A 21,871-nucleotide genomic window follows, 5' to 3' on the forward strand; every position below is an offset into this window, starting at 1 on the left:
ACGTGGGAATTCGACGCGTGGTAATTTGACGCGTGGGAATTCGACGCGTGGTAGTTTGACGCGTGGGAATTCGACGCGTGGTAATTCGACGCGTGGTAATTCGATGCGTGGTAATTCGACGCGTGGTAATTCGATACGTGGAAATTCGACGCGTGGTAATTCGACGCGTGGTAATTCGACGCGTGGTAATTCGACGCGTGGTAATTCGACGCGTGGTAATTCGACGCGTGGGAATTCGACGCGTGATAATTCGACGCGTGGTATTCCAATGCGCAGTAATTCGACGCGTGGTACTCCAATGCGCAGTAACTCGACGCGTGGTACTCCAATGCGCAGTAAGCCTGCGCGTGGTACTCCAATGCGCAGTAACCCTGCGCGTGGTACTGTAATGCGTACTAATTCAACGCGTGGTACTTCTTTGCATAATACAACGCCACGTACTCCAAAATATCTTCATCTACACAACAATCTTTCACTGTCACATCTAACTACAGATCATTACTATTCCATCTTAACATACCTACATAAAACATTAAAAAAACCCTCATAAACCAAATCTATAGATCTCCGTTAAAAGTCAAGGGTGCCGATCGTTCGAATTCGAAACGAAGTAGAAGAGTCCCTGGTGATTCTACTTGGGAAGGGAGTTCGTTCAGAGGCATCCAGTTCAAAACTCAGACTAAGAAACTTCGAAATGAAAAGAAAATTTCCCGTGAACTAAATACTGTGATCTCGGAATGCGTTGAAAATGGAAACCCGCGAGACATGCGCTTTGTTTGATTACCAAGGTAGAAAACTAAATCATGAAGAGATGTCTGGACGTTTCTTTCAAGCTTATCTACCAGTTCTACCACATGCATATCGTCCAAACTACGCCGTTTTGAGAAATTAATATAGGTTACACTTGTTGCTGATACAGATATCATATCACTGTTGCATATCGAACATGGATAATACTGATTTATCTATTATGTAAACGATATGCTACGGTGATATGTCTTCTGCGTTTCTTTGTACAGGATTTTGATATACAAATTTTATTGTGATATGCAACGTGACTAGGTATTTACAGAAATGGTTTTGTACTTACATATCAATGTCGCATGAGTGTGGATTTGTGAAAGTTGCATATCATGATTGAAGCCATTCGTACTGATATACAGTGACATTTTATGGATGTATAAAAAATTAACTGCTTTCATATGTGCATGTAAAATGTCACATATCAGTATAAATGCATCAAAGTTGCATATCAAAATTTCATACAAATGGTTCCTGATATGCTGCACAGTGTATCTGCAACAAGCGAACGTTACTGGCGCATATCGTCACGAGAATCGATACGGTCTGCGTGGATGCCAAGAGTAATGACATATCAGCAAATAAAAATGACAAAATGAGATCGGACGATCGCGACATGTCGGGCGTTGAGATGAGCAACCATGTATCGTGTTCGCCACCGGTGGCCATACGACACCGTGGAACACGGGAACGCATTCGAGGGAGACATCACTCAAAAATTCACAAACAGAAAACCAAAATAAAAAAAAAACCAAAAGATGAATTATTTCCGGGTACACCGTGTGTCACACACCAACGACAGCAGAAATTAGACAGTAGAGTTCTTATTTACCCAATGATAAGAGGGGGCGTGCATGTGGAGGGGATACGAGCACGGGAGATCCTCCTTTTGCCTCAAACTCTCAAAAATCGGCGTCAGCTGGTTCATAAACTCCTCCGCTACACCATAAACGAAAAGTTTAGGAATATACCGATTGTGTCTTGTTGAACACCCTTTTCTCTCGTTCGTCCTGAACCAATCGAACGCTGAAGCTTCCAAAAAGTTCGTATAACAGTTTAATAATCGTGAAACGCTTGGACGTCCATCTTGGGCGGCCATCTCGAACGTCCGCTCCGAGCGGCCATCTTGTTGAAAGCTTCCGCGTTCGCTTGATCGTTCGGACGACCAGGTGCCGTGGAGACGTCGCGCTACGTGTAAATTCACAGAGACAGGAAAAAAAAGAGAGAAAAAAAAATAACTATAAAATAGTCTCGTGAAATCGCATCTCCTGAGGTGAGGTACTCTATTCCCTCGGCGAAGAAGCGCCAAGGATTCACGACACGTTGATCCCGATTCGAAGACGCATATCAGCGTGGCTAGGGTCCAGGACTTTTCAAGGACATCGAAGGCTGAAAATCCGATGGAATGAGAGGAGAACCGGGAAGGTCTGAAGCGACTACCTCGAGGTGCGTCAAGGTCAAATGGGTAGCTGTAGGTGCGACGAATGCTACCTCTAAAGCTGTCATGCTCGCATGCGAGGATTATAACAAGTCTAGATACCAATTTTGATTCGTTTCTTTTTTCCTTGGTACGTCTGTGGTTTGGTACTTACCGTGTAGCGAGTTGGTGCGGCTTTTGACCCAAAGAGCAGAGAGAAAGAAAAGGGGATAGGTTTCGAAATGAGTCGAGAGGTAGGGTAGATCTACGCATGAAAACTCCCATAATAATCCCCATGGAGCATCGATCGAGTTTCGGGCGGCTGAACGGATCAACGAACGATCCAGCGATCCAGAGTTTGCACGAGAAATGAGTTTACGAATATTTGTGGCTCGCTCTGAAAGTTTTGAGAATCTTGGACAAGACACAATTTCAATTCGAGATAGTTTTAAATTATGATGTATATCTTAAGGGACTTTGAATTTTATTCGAAAGGAAGATTCTATAAAATGGAGAAGATGGATTTCATAATTTTGTATAAGATTTCTTCCAAATATTTTTTAATATTTATGGTTTAATAGTAACGAGTGCAAGGTATTAATTGACTTCGTTTATGGATTCTCAAAACTTTTAGCGTAGCCCATGTAATAGTCCCCGTTGATCTAACCAAGCAGGAGTTACGTCCACGTGGCAGTATGGTCATTGAAGAATTTACAGATATAAATATATCTAGAAATGTGAAAATTTTGCTATTTGGAATTTTGCAAATTTGGGAATTTAGGGTATTGAGGATTTGGAGTTTTGGGAATTGAGAATTTAGAGATTTGGGGATTTAGGGATTTGGAGATTTGGGGATCTAGGGATTTAGGGATTTGGGGATGTGGGGATTTGGGGTTTTAGGGATTTGGGAAACTAGGGATTTGGGGATCTAAGGATTTGGGGATTTGGGGATTTAGGGATTTGGGAATTTGGGGATTTGGGGATTTGGGGTTTTAGGGATTTGGAGATATAGGAATTTGGGGATCTAGGGATTCGGAGATCTAGGGATTTGGGGATCTAGGGATTTGGTGATGCAGGGATTTAGGGATTTTGGGATTTAGGGATTTGGGAATTTGGGGACTTGGGGTTTTAGGGATTTAGAGATATAGGAATTTGGAGATTTAGGGATTTAGTGATTTAGGGACTTGAAGGTCTAGGGATTTGGAGGTTTAGGGATTTGGAAATTTAGAGATTTAGAGATTTGGAGATCTAGGGATTTGAAGATTTAGGAATCTAGAAATTTAGGGACATAGGGATTTAGGAATTTGGAGATCTAGGGATTTAGAGATTTATGGATTTAGAGTTTTAGGGATGTGGAGACTTGGAGATTTGGGAATTATTGACTCAAATACTTGAAATTTTGGAAATTTGAAAAATCATAAATTTCAGGACTCAGAAATTTGGAAAATTTTGGAAAACAGAAATCTTGGAAATTGAAGAATTTTCCCTCTCAAGAATTTGTAATATTGAATTTCAAAAATGTGGTAACTAAAAACTTACTGCCTCAACAATATGTAAATTTGGAAACTTAAAATTGTACTATTTTAAAAAATTAAAAATTCACGAATTCCAAAATTGCAACTCTTAAAACTTTGACATTCTTTTCGTCAAAACACAGATTGTACCAAAGTATAAGACCTCCACATAAATCTTCCAGATCAACCAAAGCCCTCACACCTCACCCCCTAACTCCACACTCAAATCCTCGGAACCAACCGAACAGAAACCAACCCAAACACAACCCCTCAAACTGCAAAAGCCCCGTGCATCTCCTGCTTGATCACATGAACGAAGAGCTAAATCCCCGATGGATCCCCGAAATCTGAGAATCGTTCGATTGCCAGAGTTCGCAGATGTCCCTTCAGGATCCACCGACGGAATCCTATAATGTGACACACACGTTACCTTGGTGATGGGTCCGGCATTCGCCGACGAGATATTGGTACGTTGCAGCGTCGAGGTTGGACTCGGCTTCGATCTGAAGGCCGTCATTGTCTGGCTGACACCGTCCGCCAAAATGAATTGCTCTCGCAGCTCGATATTCGTTCTTCCCTTGGCTACAGAGTGTGTTGCGTGCACGCAAGTTAGAAGGAAGCCGTTACAGGACATGTATGCCAGGTGTATAAAAAGGGAGGGCCAAGTTACATTGTTTTATACAGAAAGAGAGAAAAAGAGCGTAGGTCAATAGAGATCAGAAAAGAAGAAACAGTAAAGCAACAGGGGTATATAATTTTACAGTAGCGTTATCGAATAATCATGCGCGTTATCAACAGCGGAACATGGGGTCAATTCGGTCAATTATTTATGTACGTATGCAGAGAAGAAGGAGCAGAAAAGATAAGAGAGAAATATAGAGGTAGCAGCGATTGGCGGAGATAATAGTAATTAGCGATAGTAGCGATATAGTAATTATTGGAGTGATGATAGCGGCGCACGCGGTATGTTCGTGTGTGAGTGTATAGTGGGAAAAAAAGAACAAAAATACAGTGTATTATAGAATGTCCGATAATAGAGGGGATGAATATATATTTATATTATTATCGTTGCGATGATCCAGTAACTGGGTTCTTGTTTTATGGCAGAAAAGATGATCGTGATTATACATGTATCTAAGTATGGATTTAACCCTTTCGTTATATTGCACTCGTGTCATACAAAATTATATTGTAACGTAACTATATTGCATTATCATATATTCTCATATATTGCCTACGGAACAATTTTTTACAAAAAATTTTAAACAATTTTATACAACTTTTTTGTATACGAATTTTATATAATTTTATGCAATTTTTTTGTACAAGAAAATTTATATAATTTTATGCAATTTTTCTGTACAAAAAATTTTATATAATTTTATAGTTTTTTGCACAAAAAATTTTATATAATTTTATGCAACTTTTTTGCACAACAAATTTTATATAATTTTACACAATTTTTCTGTACAAAAAATTTTATATAATTTTATACAATTTTCTTATACAAAAATTGTATAACGATGTTCTATCATTTAACAAAAGGGTTAATTGCGCTATCTTGTACAGAATAAAAATGAGACGAGAATGACATGCAAAACAAGTCCAACAGCGTTGCACTCGACAGTCAACCTTGTGTTTAACAAATTTAATTAATAAATTAATTTAATTAATGCCACCAATAGTGACAGATTGTAAGAAGGGTTGACCATCGACAGCAACGTCGTCGAACAAAATAAATATCGCTCCTCCAAGTTATATACGAAGTGGAATAATAAAAAGAGGATAAAAACGATGATGATAACACGTGATAAGGTTACGCGATCACGGTACACGTTCTTTGTTAGAGTAACCCGAAATAAGGAACACCTTGCATGCCATACACACATACAAAGAGGTTTCAAACACGCGTATCAAACTAAATACACATTGAGAAACGAATTTGTTTCCAGGAAGCAAATATAATAGATGTAGAAAGTATGTACAATTGGGAGCAACGTAGGTTTCTTTTGGTTAAAAAGAGGTGTAGGGGAGGGAGAGTGGAATAAAACCTGATACAAATCCTAGGAAATATTTAGGGGAGGCTTCTTAGGGCAAGCATAGTAAGGGAAGTTAGATCAGTTACTTTGAAGTTGATTGAGAGTTTAAGAATGAGTGATAAATAAGTTCTGACTTGGGGCGGTTTAATTTGAAGTGATCCAATTTGGCGCGATTGAGATTTAGTTCGAGGGGATCGGATTCGATGCACTACAACTTCATGCGAGTACAATGTGATTCTATTTGATGTGAGTTAATTTACTGTGATTCGATTTTACGCGATGAAATTTGACGCACCCTAATATTCGCGCGATGGAAGTCGATGCATTCGAATTCTACATAATCTGATTCCACGCACCCCCAACTCGACGCGATCTAAGACGAAAAATTCTAATTCCATGCGATTAAATTTGACGTGATTCAATTTCTATGCATACGAACTCCACGCACCCCCAAGTCGACGCGATTCAATTCCAAAAATTCCAATTCCACGCGCTGGAATTTGACGCGATCGAATTCCACTCACCCCAACTCGACGCGATTCAATTCCACGCACCCCCAAGTCGACGCGATCCAATTTCAAAAATTCCAATTCCACGCGCTGGAATTCGACGTGATCTAAAACTCCACGCACCCCAACTCTACGCGTCCCAACTCTACGCGATCCAATTCCACGCACCCTCACCTCGACGCGATCCAATTCCAAAAATTCCAATTCCACGCGCTGGAATTTGACGCGATCGAACTCCACTCACCCCAACTCTACGCGTCCCAACTCCACGCACCCCCAACTCAACGCGATCCAATTCCAAAAATTCCAATTCCACGCGCCGGAATTCGACGTAATCCAACTCCACGCACCCCAAAACTCTACGCGTCCCAACCCTACGCGTCCCAACTCTACGCGTCCCAACTCCACGCACCCCCAACTCGACGCGATCCAATTCCAAAAATTCCAATTCCATGCGCCGAAATTCGACATGATCCAACTTCACGCACCCCATCTCTACGCGTCCCAACTCCACGCACCCCCAACTCAATGCGATCCAACTTCACGCACCCCCAACTCAACGCATCCCAATTCCACGCATTTTCAACTCGACGCGATCCAATTCCAAAAATTCCAATTCCACGCACCGAAACTCGACGTGATCAAACTCCACGCACCCCATATCTCTATACACCCCCAACTCTACGCGTCCCACCTCTACGCACCCCAATTTCAAGCGATCCAACTCGTCATACCCCAACGCCACGCACCCTAATTCGACGCACCCCAATTTCAAACGATCCTAGTCATCATACCCTATCTCGACGCACCCCAATTTCACGCGACGCAACTCTACTTATCTCAACTTAACGCACCCCAAATTGTCACAACTCAACTGGAGGCAATTTAACTAAACTTGACAATGACCTTCTCTTTTTGTAATTTAACTCTCATGTTTACTGTATGTACAGCTAGATGTATAACATTGAATTAGTAATGTCTCCTTGCCCTACGTCGCCATTTTGTCCAAGGAAACCCACGTTGCATTGTACATGTACAGATACGTATCAGTCATGCAGGATATACGAACACGTGGAGTTCATGGCCAGTACGATTTACAGATAACAATAGAACAACTGCTATTGAACGTACACTGAAAAATATGTAAATAATAATTTAGAATTGTTTAAGTAGAATTATTTACTGCATTAAACAAAATCTATGGTTTTATAAAAGTATGAAGTACATAAATATAATGTTTGAACCTAGGTTTAAATAAAAAATCTGTAATTTATTATTTTGATAATTTGGTTGTTCTAATGTAGAGTATAAAAAAATTGGAAAACGTATGGGCCACGAATATGCAATTATTCCCATATAAAAAGATTCTCACCGAGCGGACACCAACCCTCATGTTGTTCCGGTTTGTTAGGGTCCGGTATCGGCATTAGAAAAACTTGACGGGTTAATTACGATTTGAGGAGTTCAGTCGGTCCGTTTTTTAATATTTTTAATTTTGTTAAAATAGACGAAAACATGCAATAAACTCGAGGCTTATTAAGATGTACACGTGATATGTACGGAGAGGTACGTCGATTAAAGTTGTGCATCATAAAAATGAGATGTTTCGATGAAACAAGATGGTTCGTACATTTTCGTTCAAAATCATACTTATACACCTTTTTCATTTTTACGTAAATAATTTAACTATATAAATATTTAATTATGTGTACATGTTTGTAAATATATATAAAATTTTATTTGTGAGAGAAAATTATTTGAAATGTTCTTTCTGTATTTTTCAATCATGGCAGCCATTTTGTCTGTAGGTGATTCATGTAGTTTTAATACAACTATAAATTGTAACTCCGTATGTATAATTAATGATTATAATTAATAAGATGTACAATTTGAATAAATGTATAATTAAAATGAAATAAGTGTATAATATTTTTTGAACGAGAATGTACACGAATAATTTTAATAAATGGAATGAAGGAGAGGATGATTCGATGGATGTTAATTAACTAATGACAAGCGACAAGGATCTCCAAAAGTCTCAAAAATACTCTATGTTCGCTAATGATAATCGATCGAATTCCATTCCACGAATGCTATCAATCGCAAACATAATCAAACACAAAGGCTAATTTGCGAAAAAGTGATAAGAAAACGAAGGAGAACCTAACGATTCGTGGAACAAAGATTCGTTCGTTGGTTAATGATCAAGCGCAAAAACGAAACCTAACTAATACGCAAGGTGAATTTTACGGGGCGCACGCTTAATCGTTCTTAAAACGGTGTTAAAAAAAAAATACTCATCGCAGAGTCGGTTAATGATTAGTCACTTGTTTGTACCTCAGGAGCTGAGATCGTACACGTACGAATGACACCAACGAAAATATGAGACACACGAAGAGCATGATATTCGAGGATTTCACGTTAGCGATAGAATTTCGAATGAATTTTTAGTACGGGAAAATATTCACGGGATGATGAATGAATTCGTCAGTGAACAACCGCAACATTTATTTCCCGAGGCAGCGGAAAGCAATCGGGTCCGTTTAACAAACTCAAACTTCAAACTTCAAACTCAAGATAAAAAGCGTACGATGTGTTAGTGAACGTATTAAAAGAAAACGGTACAAATTCAATCTCACACGCGTGACTAGTCGGTAAATAAACATAAACGCGAATAGCTGCCTCTTTGGATGAGGAGAAAGGTTTTAGGGACATTTTATTAACCGGTGTAATATATGGAATTGGAGGATGTTTCGGGGAAGATTTGTTTTTTTGGGAATTCTAAAATTACTAATCCCGAATTCATCGATTCCGACGGTATAATTCGACGGTAACGTTGTAAAGAGATAGAAGAAATGATTGATCAGATGGAGGAAATACTCACCGCGGCAAGGATCATTCTTTAATAGAAATTCGTCTAAGGCTACCCATCCACCACCGACACGAACCATCACTGTGGATCGTAGGATTCGTACCAGTCGCAACTTTTGACTGTCTCCGAACTGTCAAAGAAAGAATTAAAATTAAGTACATACAATATTTGTCAGATCTTTAACATGATCACTGTGTGCTAAGGTGATTACACGCTTTATTACTTTTAATAATACTGTGAATTTTTATGTATGACTACGATCGGATCTGCAGTAACCAAAGATTCTTCAAATCACTGTGCGACTCATGGTACAACAGACAGAAATATTAAGTAACGCGTAGAGTAACATAGAGACCTAACCTAACCATGTCATAATTCAACATGTATAACACGTGATCAAACACATCAAAATGGACGACATCACATGTGACACCCTACCACACAGTCCTCACCACCCTTCAGAAAATCATCAGATACCCTGTATTTTCCCTCGCCAACTTGGAAGACGCGGAACTTCTGACGACAAGTACAAAGCATCACCAAGCGTTTCACTTCGTCGTGAATCTTATCCGTGTCATTGTATGTCCTCCGTTCTTCCCAGTCCGGTCTCAAAGCAGCAATGAACTCCTTCCAGTCTATCAATCCTTCGCCGTGACGGTCGAACAGATCTGCTACTGCTCCCATTTCTAATCTGGACGTCTCAAATTCTGCAAACACGTATTTGCTTTAGTCTCAACTGAACTATTAATTGCTATCAAGTAGTCTCAAAGCTTAGTCTCATAAGAAGCAATTTTTGAAAAGGCTTACTGGTATTCATGATTCCTTGAATGAAGTCTTCACGAGGAATGAGGCCATCATTGTTTTTGTCCATCTTCCTGAAGAGATCGGTCAGTCTGGACTTCTTGTGATTCATGAATTTCAAGAACTACAACCAGACCAGATGTTAGGTTTATTATACAGAACAGCAGTGAATAGTAGTGAAGAGAAACACTGACCCTCTTGCGCCAATCCTCCCAGCTGAAGTTAGCAACGCGATCCAACTCCTGAATGTAGTTATACTTGTCCTGAAGTCGTCGTTGACGTTCCCAAGCCAGCATCCACACATGTCTCCACCTGTCCCACAGGAGTTTCACTCTCGGACTGCGGAACTCGGGTTCGGCTCCTTTGCTATATACAAAATACATCGTCAGATATCTCTATACCTCCTTCGCGTTCAAAACTTGCGTAAACGAAGCGTGAGAAGCAGAGGGTGCAAATGAATGATGAATAAATAAAAAGATCACCGAACAACCTGTGCAAGGATCTAAACAGCTCGACACCTGAAGATAAGAGAGAAAAGAGAGAACGAAATATAATTGAACGAATAATTGTCGTCAAACTGCAGTGTGTGAGTGGAAAGTGTTATGGGGGTTAAAAGCAACTCATTGGCGAGTAGAAAATAAAAATCGAAAAGTAAAGCTGGGTGTGACGAACCTTCCTTTAGGTGGGAACCTTGGGCCGATGTGCGGCAACGAATCTGCTGTTCTGTCGCGGCCTGGGCTGCCTCGGCTAAACAGGAACATGCGTCACATCACTCGACACTTCTACCAAAAAGTATCCGCGAGAAAACTCGCTTATCGTGCACCGATCGCTCAGTCCCAAATCAGCGATCGATTTCCTTTCAAGCAAAACGAGACAGCAGGAGAGAGAATAGGCCACGCGAAATACGCTTAACGTTATTATCAACCGACACTTATAGAGTTACGAATCTGAATAGTCTATACAATCAACTATCAATACTACCATTCTACTATAATTCACACGCAGGCCTATTCCTTATAAATACTTGTACGATGTCCTCAAATACGCCGCAAGTGTATTCTCTTAGTTCCGAGATACGCAATCACATACCATGCTGCTACTTGAAAGAAACCGACTCGAAGCATCGTTTAAATCTCGACAACGCACCTTTCTGTCCAGTCGTCCTCGTTGATCGATCACACAAAAAAATTTTTTTAAAAATACGACAGAAGAATCAAACACATGCACGGGCAAGTGTAACTTTCCAAAGAAGCGCACGCAAACGAAAACAAACATTAGAAAAGAGAATACGTTCGAATTAAGATCGAAATGGCAAAGTTTAGTGAGGACTTCGTCTACCTCGATGATATTGGAGCCTTGACGATCTCGAGAACTCGCTAAAACTTGGGACTAGGAGTAAAAATAAGATAGGTGCGGAATGTAAACGTACGTCGGCGCTGGTGACTTAGCCTTCAATATCTTCTTCGTGTCTTTCACCGGTTTCACTTGTCTAGCTTTGCAGACGCGATCGACCTCGTTCTGTCTTCGACTAGTGTTCTCCATGAACTCTCTGTGATCGGCTATCAACATTTCCAGGGTAGCTTTGTCGTCTGGCAGGGGTTCAGCCTCGAGGGCGTTCAGGGTGTTCTCCAAACCTTCGAGCCACGACAACAGCTCTTCGAGAAGGTTATCAAGATCCTGAAAAATAAATACGTATAAAAATCTGTTCCAATTTGGTCAAATAAAATTTAGTTAAGACCTCAATAAAGTGTACTGGATAAAGTACCTGAAGACCTTGCATGTGGTTCTCCAATCTCTGGTTCCTCTGATGAGCCCAAGTGGCCACCTCCTCCCATCTCGACTGTATGATGGTAATCCAATGTTTGATAACCGCGGCACCATCCGGATGAGCCTTACCAAGAATCGTATGAGCCAGTTCCAGTGTTTGGTCCTTTTCAACCTCCTTGATACGCAGTTCACGCAAGAACCTCTCATGCTCCATCAGCTGGTTCCTGCTCTCCTGTTCGTCCTCCGGTAGCTGTCCAGCGAACCTCAGTTTCATCTCGGCGTCGCTCAACCACTCTAGCAGCACGTGAACAGCCTTGTGCAGGCGTTCAGCTTCTCTCAGAGCTTCCTCGAGTCGGCTGGTCTTCGCCAGAGATAATTTTGTAACCGTGTTCCAAAGGTCGTGCATTTCAGATATTTGAGATTCAATGGCAGACGCGTCTTCCGGAGCTTTTCTGAGTATCTCCCAACCAGTTTGGATTACGGACTTCATTTGTGACTCGCGAGATTTCAGGTCCTTCTCGAAGGTCTTGTGCTGTTCTACTAGGTTCATCACGGTGTCCAGATCGCCGTGAAGCGGTCCAGTTTCCGTGAGTTGCTTCTGTGACTTGCTGAGCCATTCCAGGAGCGCTTGAATGGCGTCCTTGAATTGACCCGAGAAGAGCAGAGCTTCTTCTAACTTCCTCTGTCTGTCCACACACTTGCCACATACGGTGGTCCACTTGTTCTTCAGCTCGTTGAGTAGTTCCTTCAGAGCGGACTCGTCGCTCTTGGGCGCCTTGTCCTTCAGCAACTTGCCGTTCTTCATGGTGACGTCATAGGTACCCTGTTTGGCACTGAGGGCCTTCTGTAGCTCGCGGTGCTTGTTCAGTCGAGCTTTGATCTTCTCAGGGTCGTTACCACCAAGGCCGCCGTCTGTAGCAACTTCGTCCAAGGTCTTCTCCGTCTCATCTAACCAATTCATCAGGTTGGACCAAGCATCGTGGAACTCTCGTGCTTCCTTGTATCCGTGATCCAAAGCCCTCGTTCTTTCCGCGGACTTGGAAACTACCCTCTCCCATCTGTGCTGCACGCTTATCAGCAAGTTCTTGATCAGGATCACGTCCTGTTTCTGGGAGAAGTATTTCAGATGGGTACCCTTCTTGTCCAGATTCAGCATGGTCTCGCGATGAACGCCGACGTCCTTCTGGAAGGCCTTGTGTTCCTCGATCTGACCAAGAATGGTCTCCATCACCCTCGACACCGGTTTCAAGTTGGTCAAAATCTTCTCAGCGTTAGTGAGCCAGTCGACGAACGCCTGGAGCGCGTCGTGGAACTCCGTAGCCTCCTTCAACGCGATCTCCAGCTTGATCTTCTTGTCGCTGGCGCGAGCGGTTACGTTGTCCCATCGTTGTTTCAGGGTCTTCAGATTGTGGTTCAGACCACCGGCGCTGCTAGTATCCGCGCGTTTCAGGTACTCCTGACCTTGCTGGAGAACAGTCTCGACTTTCGGACGATTCTGCTCCAACTCGTTGTAAACTTCCATGAAACGTTCCAGCTGTTCCGAAGCGGTTTCTGGTAAACCACCCACCGGTTTCGAGGCCACTATCGTGTTGTCCACGTCACCTAACCAGGAGAGCAGATCCTGAATCTCTGCGGTGAACGACTGCGCCTCTCTGAGGGCATCTTCCAGTTCTCGTTGACGATCCGCAGCGCGTTGCAGTAGGTCTCGCCAACGGCGATTCAAGGTTCCCAATTTCTCGGCCGTGGTCGAGGCTTCCGCCGTTCCCTTTCCGTCCTCGATCAACTGTCTTCCGGCATCGTTCAACGTGTCGACACTCGTCTGATGCGCTTGGATGTCGTTCACCAACACCTTCAACTTGGCTAGCTCCACTTCGATCACCTGTGGATCTCCAGCCACCGCCTTCAGGTTGTCCAGAGTGTCGTCCGTCTTCTCGATCCATACCAAAAGTTCGTCAAGTGCATGCTGGAACTGTCCTAATCGTAACAAAGCGTTCTCCAGAAGACGTTGTCTCTCGACGAGTCCTCTGAGCAGACCGTCCCATCGCTTGTTCACGGCTCCCAGTGGTTCCTTGATGGCTGCCGCTTGCTCCGATGATGTCCTCTCCGTTAATTCTGCCGCTTGCCTGAAATACCATCGAGTTGTGTTAAAATAGTTTCGTGGTAGACTGAACGCGAACTGTACGCGTCGATGTGAGCAAGCGTACACCATGGGGATGTTTTGTAATAACCGAGACCGTTGTTTAAACTCGCACGTTTAGTAAAAATACTGGATCGACGAATCTACGGGAGAGGAGATACAACAAACCATAGGAAGCAATTCTTTTTATATAGTACCGTAAATATTGTATAGCTCATGGGCAGTAAATTGAGCTCTTCAGCAATGAACACCGCTCCAAACAGTCCCAAAGAGTTGCTCCCTAATCCTAAAGGTAAAACGCTGTAACTCGTCGAGTCCATGACCAAGATCATGTATGTAAGTAAAACAGGCACGTCACGATCCAGGCAGGCAGACAGGCAGGTAAATACAGTAGTACGTTCGACCATCAAACGGCTGTCGGAACTTCAACCAACGTTGGAAGTTAGGGATGTTCGATTATTCGACCGACAACTGAGGGTATTACGACGTTTGTTACGGACATTATTGATTATAAAAGGACCACTCGGGATCTATTGCATGTACCGAACGGGGAACGATATAAAAGAGTAAGCCATGCTCTAACTACAGCAACAACACAGAGAGAGGGTTGACTTGCCTTGTCAGACTCCTAATGCGTTCGCAGGAACCGGCGCGGAAAAAACAAAAGTTGGGATTAGAATCTCGCTGGTTACCTTCATCAGGGGCTTTTTGTTATTCGTAACAAAACGGGGGGAATCGCGCGACAAGGAGAAGTACAAGTGAAACGCGATTGAACACTCCTGGACTTGATCGGTGTATGATTCAAGAAAATTCAACGGGGAGGGAGAAGAGAAGCGAGTTTGGTTACCTGTTCAGAGCTTCGACCTTGACCATGTGAGGATCTACTTCGGCCTTGAAATTGGCCAATTGTTTGATCTGTTTCTTAACTTCGTCGATGTCGCTTCCCAGTGGTCCCATGCGAGCGAACTTGTCCTCGGCTTCCTGGAGGAACTCCAGGAGATTCTGTAAAGTCTCATGGAACTCCATGGCCTTCTCCATGGCGTCTATAAGGTTCTCCTCGCGCCTGGCATACAACGCGGTCACGTTGTCCCAAGCTTGGTCCAAGTCCTCGATGTGTTTCCTGACCTCCGGTTTGTCCGGTTCGCCGCAGAGACCCATCAGCTCGTGTCCAGATGCGCGGACTTGCTCGACATCGGGTTTCGTCTGGTCGATCTCGTGTCTGATCTCCTGCAGAGCTACCTGTTGCTGTTGGATGGCGGCAGGTTGTGCTGCAGGTGGTGCCTGACCCGCGAGAGCATCTTGCAGTTCTCGCAGAGTCGACATCACGCCATTCAGCTCGGACCAGAATTTCTCCGCGATCGCCAGAGCATCGTCCAGAGTGTGTCCTCGCTCGTTGGTCGCCCTCTGCACGTCGCTCCATAGTTTGTTCAACTTGTCCAGTTTACGTTTGATGTCCTTCACAGCTGGATCAGCCCTGTTTCCAGCCTTGCTGATCACATCATCGGCTGCTCTCTTCACGGCCGCGTAGGCCTCGGACCTCTGGGCCAGCTCGTCGACTAATGCGGTGTTCTCTTCCATCTGGTCCCTCAGGCGACCAGGATGAGCGCTGATGGGTTCAGCACCGTTCACCTGATCCGCCGTTGAAGAGAGCGCACGCAACATTCCCTCCAGTTTGTCGGAGAACTGAGAGGACTCTTGCAACGCTTGCTCCAGAGTCTGCTGTCGACTTCGCAGTTCGGCCCTGAGAGCTGCATATCGGGCTGTGTCGGCTTCGAGGATGTCCTGTATCTTAATTCCCTCTTCTTCGTTAACAAGCTTCAGCAAAGCTTCACCGGTTTTGGTCAACTTTTCTACGAGAGGCTTGTGCTCGTTGATACTCTGCATTAGCAGCTCGTTCTTGTCCTGCTGCGCGGCTATGAGGTCAGGCCTCAAAGCAGGCATAGGAAGCATGGCAACTTGTTGTTCGGCCTCTTCGAGCCAGCTGACCAGACCAATGTGCGTATCCCGCAGATGTTCAGCCAACGGCAACGCTTGCTCCAGTGCTCCAAGTCGGTCGGCAGAAAGACCGGAGACGATTTCCATTGTCTCTCGGAGATCCTCCATCTTCTCTCTGATAGTTGACGTGTCCTCATGCTGGCCGTTTTCGCGTATCACCTTCTTCGCCGTCGATATGACGTCTCTGACGCGGCCCTTCTGACTGGATATGTCGTCGTTCAGAGCTTTGTGCTCCTTCAGTTGTACTCTGATGATCTCAGGTTCGCTGCTGGGTGGTTCTGCCTCTCTCAGCTGATTGTCCACCTCGCGGAACCATTCTAGCAGGTCGTCGATGTCGCCGATCACTTCTAGCGAACGCTGTTTGCTGAGCTGTATTCTCTCGGCCTTGCGTTGGATCTGTTCCGCGATGGCGTCGAATCGCCGGTTGTCTCTGGTTACCAAACCCTCGATGGTGGCAGCGCCTTCACCCGGCGACAACTGAGACAATTGTGGACCGACAGCGTTGATTTTGTCCAGGACTGGTCTGTACTCCGATATCTCCATTTCCAGGCGTACGATCTCATCCTCGCGAGGTTCTGCGGATTGCAGGGCGGACTCGGCCGCTTGCATCCAGTCCATCAAGCGATTGTGGTTGTCATGGAACTGTTGGACCAATGGCAGCGATTCCTGAGCGTGTTTCAGCAGATCGGAGCCGCGGCTGACTAAATCATTGAATCGTCGTTGCAGAGAGTCGAGCTTGTCCTTCAGTTGAAGAGCCTCGTCGCTCGAGATGTGTTTCATCAGTTCTAAACCGGCATCCGTGGTGCTGTCTACTTCGGTCTGTCTGGTGGATACCTCTTCGGTCAAGTCAGCAAGATCTTCCATTTGCTGAAGAAGCTTCTCTGTGTGAACTGCCAATACTCGGTACTTCGACAGTCTGATCTCCATGCCTTCCATCCAAGCCTGAAGTTCTTGGTAACTGAGAACCAGGTGACGCAAACCTTGCCTCGATCGTTGCAGAAGGCTGCCGAGAGCCTCTGATCGTTCGACCAAGGCGGCGTATCTGTCGGCAGCGTCCTGCAATTTGTCGGCCAGAGCTGCAGCTTCGTCTTCACCCACGAGAGCCATCAGTTGACTAGCAATCTCTGTGAGTTCGCTGAAGTCAGGTTTCCTGGACAGAATGTCTTCGTGAAGAGCGTCGTGTTCTGTAACACGCTGCTGGATCTTCTCCTCGTCGGTTGGCACCAGTTCCATGTCCCTCACACGTTTCTCCGTCTTGTCCAACCAAATTGCCAACGGTACCAACTTGTCTTGGAACTGTTTGGCTACACCCATTGCCTGTTCGAGCGCCTCCATTCTTTCGGCTGCGCTTTCCGTCAAATTGTCGAATCTTCCCACAAGCTCTTTCAGTTGTTTCTCGATCATCTTTCGTTCCTTAGGATCTGCACCAGCAGCTACCTCCTGACCCATGTTGTACAAGGACGACATCGAATTCTGCCGGTCCATCAGCATCTTCTTCAAGAACTTCTGCTCCTGCAACTGTGCTTTGACTACCTTGTAATCCGACGACGGTGGTTTCTGGTTGGAGACCATCTCTTCCGTATCTGTCAACCACTTCTGAAGACCTTCCAGAGCTTCCTGGAACTTTCCAGACTGAAGCAATCCTACGTCCAACCTTCTGTCTCGTTCATTCAGTCTTTCCTTCAGATCGTTCCACCTCTCGTTCATCTTATCGACATCTTTTTCAATGTTGCTGGTGTTCACATCACGACCGGCAGTCTGAATCAAGGCTTGACCAAGGACGTTGCAGTCCTCAACGGCGCGAGCCAAAGGTTCTATCTTGTTAATTTTCAACAGTCGGAAATCTTCTTGTTGGACTTTAATGGATTCCACTTCTGATCCAACTGGTTTGAATCTTCTGACATGCTCGTTCGCTTCGTCGATCTCGCTTATGACGGTCGTGTGAGCTTGATAGAATTCCTGTAGCCTGTCCAAAGTGGCCGACAGCTCTTCATGGCGGTCTCTCGAGCGATCATCCAGCTTCACGACCTGTCGTTTCAAGCCGGCAACTTGTTCCCTGGTTGCCACAGCATCAGCCGCGAAACCGTAATCGACCAAACGTTCTCCGAGACCCTCCAGATCGGTCACTTCCTCGTACAATCGAGTCACTTTGGTTATCACTTTCGTCGTTTCCTCTATCTGAACCCTAATGATCTTGATTTCCCTGCCTGGCGCTCTCATCGAGTCCAATTCCCTCTCAAGACTCGACACCTGTTGCCCAATTGTTTTCGCTTGGTCGTTGAACTGCGCAACCGCGGTAGCTGCGCTCTGCAACTCGTTGCATCTGTCATCCAGCTTCGCTTGCAGATCATTGATTCTGTCACTTAGATTGTTTACTTCGTCTTGCAAGTGCGTTGCATCGACTCCCTGTTCACGAGCTTTGTTCACCAAGTCACTGGCCTGTTGTTTGACATACTGCAAAGGTTTCTTCAGGTTTGTCGTTTCTTCTCGTAAACTCTGGAATGAAATGTGGCACATAAAGGTGTAGAACAGAAATCATAGAAAAGTCAGTAGATAACGTAGTATTTTCCAACTTCTCATTTACCTTTATCCTATCGAGAAGTTTCGGATCTTTAGCTGCTCCTCCAAGAGCATCGTGAGATGCCAATTTATCTTCGCAACGCTGCAAACTGTGTCTCAGTTCTCGCAGGTTCTCATTGAAGTCCATCAAATGTCGTGCAGTGTCCTCCAAAGACTGTGTTCTTGCGATCAAGTCTAAAACATCCATCGATTAATAAATGCTTATTATCATAAAACTATAATCAATAAAACTTACCATTGTTCAATTTGTCCCATCTAGTCTTCATAGCACCAAGCTCGTTCTTAACATTTTGTTTGTCAATGTCGCAAGCTCCTAGGAAAGTCTCGCCAAGAGTTTTGTTGTTCTCGAATTCACCGGAATGTTTCCAGACCTCGTTTCTGAACGAGGACAGTTCCTTCAGTTGTTTCTCGATGTCCTTGCGTTTGAAGGAAGCTGGCTTCAAGCATTCGAGTTTGTCCTCAGCTTGTCGCAACCATGGCAGGAACGCGTCTTGTGCCTTGTAGTATTTCTTGCAGTGTTCCGCGCAAGTCTGCAGTTTCGTGTGCCTGTCCATCATGTCTTTCTTCAGACGATCCCACTGCGACTGCATCTTGTCGAGGTCACGTTGCAGAGACCGGTTCTCCACCTTTTGCGATCGAGCTAACATGTCTCTTCCTTTGTTCAGCAGCATGATGACCTCGTGCTCTTTGCCCATCACGTTTCTATACATCGGCTATGAATAAACAAAGATTAGTTTAAACATTGACTTAATTCAATCGATCAATCAGCTTACCTCATGATGATCAAGTTGCTGTTGCAAGATGTCTCGATCGGCCGATACCAACAACTTCTCGGACATGTTTCCAAGCTCGTCCGCGAGCCAGCCCAAAGTTTTAGTGCAGGAAGCCTCGAACTGCCTTCCATCTCGCAAATTGCCCTCTATCTCAGCTTTCTTGTGGTCCAATTTCTTCTGCAGATTAGTGTACAGCTTTCCAACTGCAGCCAGTTTTCCGTGAATCTCGGATTTGGATGCTGGATCGCTCAGAACCTCGCACAGCTGTTCACCCGCTGCCTCAGCGTCCGCCAGCAAAGGTCTTTGACCTTCCAGCTGTCTCTCGAGATTCTCGATCTTTCGCAGCTGGTCTTCGGGATCTTTTTCCAGAGTCAGTTCATCGAGATTGTCGGATATCGCTTGAAGAGCGTCGCGCAGACGGTTTAGACTCGCGTCGAACTCGCGGCTGGTGTCAACCGCGTCTCCCAAGCTCTGCGCTCTTTCGTCGAGTCGAGCTAACTGGTCGGACCATTTGTCCAAAATGGATCGTAATTTGGTACTCGTTCTTTGACCATCCGGTGAATCGGTTCCTATCACGCTGAGGATGTTCTCTCCGACCTGTATCAGGTGATCCAGCTGAGGTTGCTGAGTGCGGAACTCCTCTCTCAGGACCTGAACCTGTTGCACTTGGCTGGCAACCATTCTGGGATCGGCTGAAATTGGACCCAAAGCACCCAACATTCTCTCCTTTGATCCAAGCCATGAAGCTAAACCTTCAGACGTATCGTAGAAGTCCTTGACATCGTCCAGGAACTTTATTCTGTCTTTGCAACGTTCGCTGAAGGATCTCCATCTGTTCGTCACATCTTCCATTTCGTCGTTCAATCTGTCTACACCGGCTGCTCCCTTCTTGCGTCTGACCAAATCGCGAACTTGGGTTCGGGTGGTGTCAAGCAACGATTGTTTCTCGTACATTTCTTCGATAACGATCTTAATCTGTTTCGCGGTCTTATCCGCTTCTTCTTTAGTGCCTGGCATGGTTTCCTTTGGTATCTGTCGCTGAATCTATTCAAAAAAGAGAAGTAGTAATGTATATCCAGTCATGAACTACGAATAGAAAGTCTAGTTTCGTTTGCAACTGATAGACTACCTTCTCCAGAAACTGGGAAAGCGTCTTCAAGTTGTCCATGTGTCTCCTCAATTCGTCCTTGACACTGTCTAGCTCGGTCTGCCGGTCGGTCAGACGGACACCCAGCAATCCATATCTGTTATTGATCTCTGAAAGTTGCTGCTGAACGGGCGACAAGTCCTCCAGGTGAAAGCCGTCCTGGCTGGAGCGTCGGCTGCTGAATCCGCTGCTACCACCTGGAGAGACCGGACTTTGAGCAGCATACAATTTAGCGGGAGATGGTGAGCGACCGTCTTGTGACATTCGTCGTACTACAAAAAAAAAGTGAGAAAAAAAATGTATGAGTTGCGCAAGTGTGAGTATATTACTGGTTATGATGAAATGGGTATGACTGTAATGAGATGAGGATGTGATGCTAAACGAATGATGAAGCGGTTTGGGTTAAACCAGCGATGGGCACGGAAGTTTCAAGTTGTGGAAGTTCTAGGCAAAGCTTGGAGAGGTACCTAGGGTCATTTTCCCTGGGAGGGTACAGAATCTGTAGATATTTATCAATGACCATCACTGGACTAGATTATGTTAAAAGTGTTAAAACGACCACGATCCGTACCTGGTCTCTTGGTTGGACTGGTGCTACCACGACGACGTGTTGGACTCTCGATACGTTCCTTGAGCAAGCCGTCATACGCGATTCCAAGATCGTTCACTTTATCAACGGTGTTGCCATAATCGCGATACTCTTTCTGAATAGGCTTCAGCTCGTCAGCCTGTCTCTTCAGCTTCTCCAAATCAACAGCCACAGGTTCGAGGCCTTGCACCTTGTGTTCAGTGCGAGTCAGCCAATCGATAACTTGATCGCGAAGCTTTTCGTAAGCGGAAAGCTGTTTGGCTCTGGATTTGCTGAGTCGTTGCTTTTCTTCGATCAAGTTGTTCACTTCCTTCCATTGAGATTCAAGAGCCGTGATCTTGTCCCTGATCTGAGCAACGTCGGTCACGTCTTTCTTCGAAATCAAGTTCTTTCCATTGCGGATCAAGTCCTCGAAGCTGGCTCGTTGGTCCTCGCGTTTATCCATCAGATTCGCCATCTTGGTCTCGTACTCTGCCACGTCCAGTTTGCTCAAGTCTCTAGACTCGAGAGCTTCGATCATGTGAGCGTACCAGCTGTCGAACTTCGTCGTCTCGACCAAGAAGTCGCCGAGGGCTTGCGCGATCTCGTCGAGGAACTCGCCTCGGCGCAACGACTTGTCCATCAACTTCTCGAATCTACATTGTACATCTTTCAGTTTGCTCTCTATACGCTTCGCGATTCGCGCGTTGCTGGAGTTCGTGAGCAGATCATGCGCGCTGCTCGCAACGGCTTCCACGCTCAAACGATGACTGTCCAAATCGGCTTGGAGAAGACGTTGGTCCCTCTGCTGTTCTTCCAGACGTTCCTTCTGTAAACTGGCTGGTCGCTGAATGTTCCTGAAAGACAATAAAGAGCTTAGCTTATGGAAAGGAAGTCCATATAATTGTATTTTCACATTAAAGAGATGATACAGAACTTGAATCTTAAGCT

The 21,871-nt window shown here is 44.8% G+C and overlaps 1 protein-coding gene across 37 annotated transcripts in view; it reads right to left on the minus strand.

Moving 5' to 3' along the window:
- The window catches only part of shot (dystonin-like protein short stop), a 105,072-nt gene that overhangs the window by 7,528 nt on the left and 75,673 nt on the right, over positions 1 to 21,871 (minus strand). For 24 of the 37 annotated variants that reach the window (XM_076533406.1, XM_076533404.1, XM_076533399.1 and 21 more), the window contains 16 exons: positions 20,924 to 21,777; positions 20,335 to 20,624; positions 19,206 to 20,249; positions 18,668 to 19,145; positions 18,437 to 18,606; positions 14,705 to 18,348; positions 14,474 to 14,485; positions 11,719 to 13,843; positions 11,383 to 11,630; positions 10,626 to 10,700; positions 10,148 to 10,319; positions 9,960 to 10,077; positions 9,630 to 9,859; positions 9,165 to 9,282; positions 7,653 to 7,715; positions 4,163 to 4,314 (listed from right to left, as the gene is read on the minus strand). In XM_076533406.1, coding sequence (XP_076389521.1) covers positions 4,163 to 4,314; positions 7,653 to 7,715; positions 9,165 to 9,282; positions 9,630 to 9,859; positions 9,960 to 10,077; positions 10,148 to 10,319; positions 10,626 to 10,700; positions 11,383 to 11,630; positions 11,719 to 13,843; positions 14,474 to 14,485; positions 14,705 to 18,348; positions 18,437 to 18,606; positions 18,668 to 19,145; positions 19,206 to 20,249; positions 20,335 to 20,624; positions 20,924 to 21,777 — 9,793 coding nt within the window. Of the gene's footprint in view, positions 1 to 1,633; positions 1,741 to 4,162; positions 4,315 to 7,652; positions 7,716 to 9,164; positions 9,283 to 9,629; positions 9,860 to 9,959; positions 10,078 to 10,147; positions 10,320 to 10,625; positions 10,701 to 11,382; positions 11,631 to 11,718; positions 13,844 to 14,473; positions 14,486 to 14,704; positions 18,349 to 18,436; positions 18,607 to 18,667; positions 19,146 to 19,205; positions 20,250 to 20,334; positions 20,625 to 20,923; positions 21,778 to 21,871 lie in introns of all 37 variants that reach the window. The other 13 variants (XM_076533416.1, XM_076533412.1, XM_076533389.1 and 10 more) reach the window with 7 other exon arrangements.

This window comes from Megachile rotundata, chromosome 7 (genome assembly GCF_050947335.1).
Source record: "Megachile rotundata isolate GNS110a chromosome 7, iyMegRotu1, whole genome shotgun sequence".
Lineage (NCBI taxonomy): Eukaryota > Metazoa > Arthropoda > Insecta > Hymenoptera > Megachilidae > Megachile > Megachile rotundata.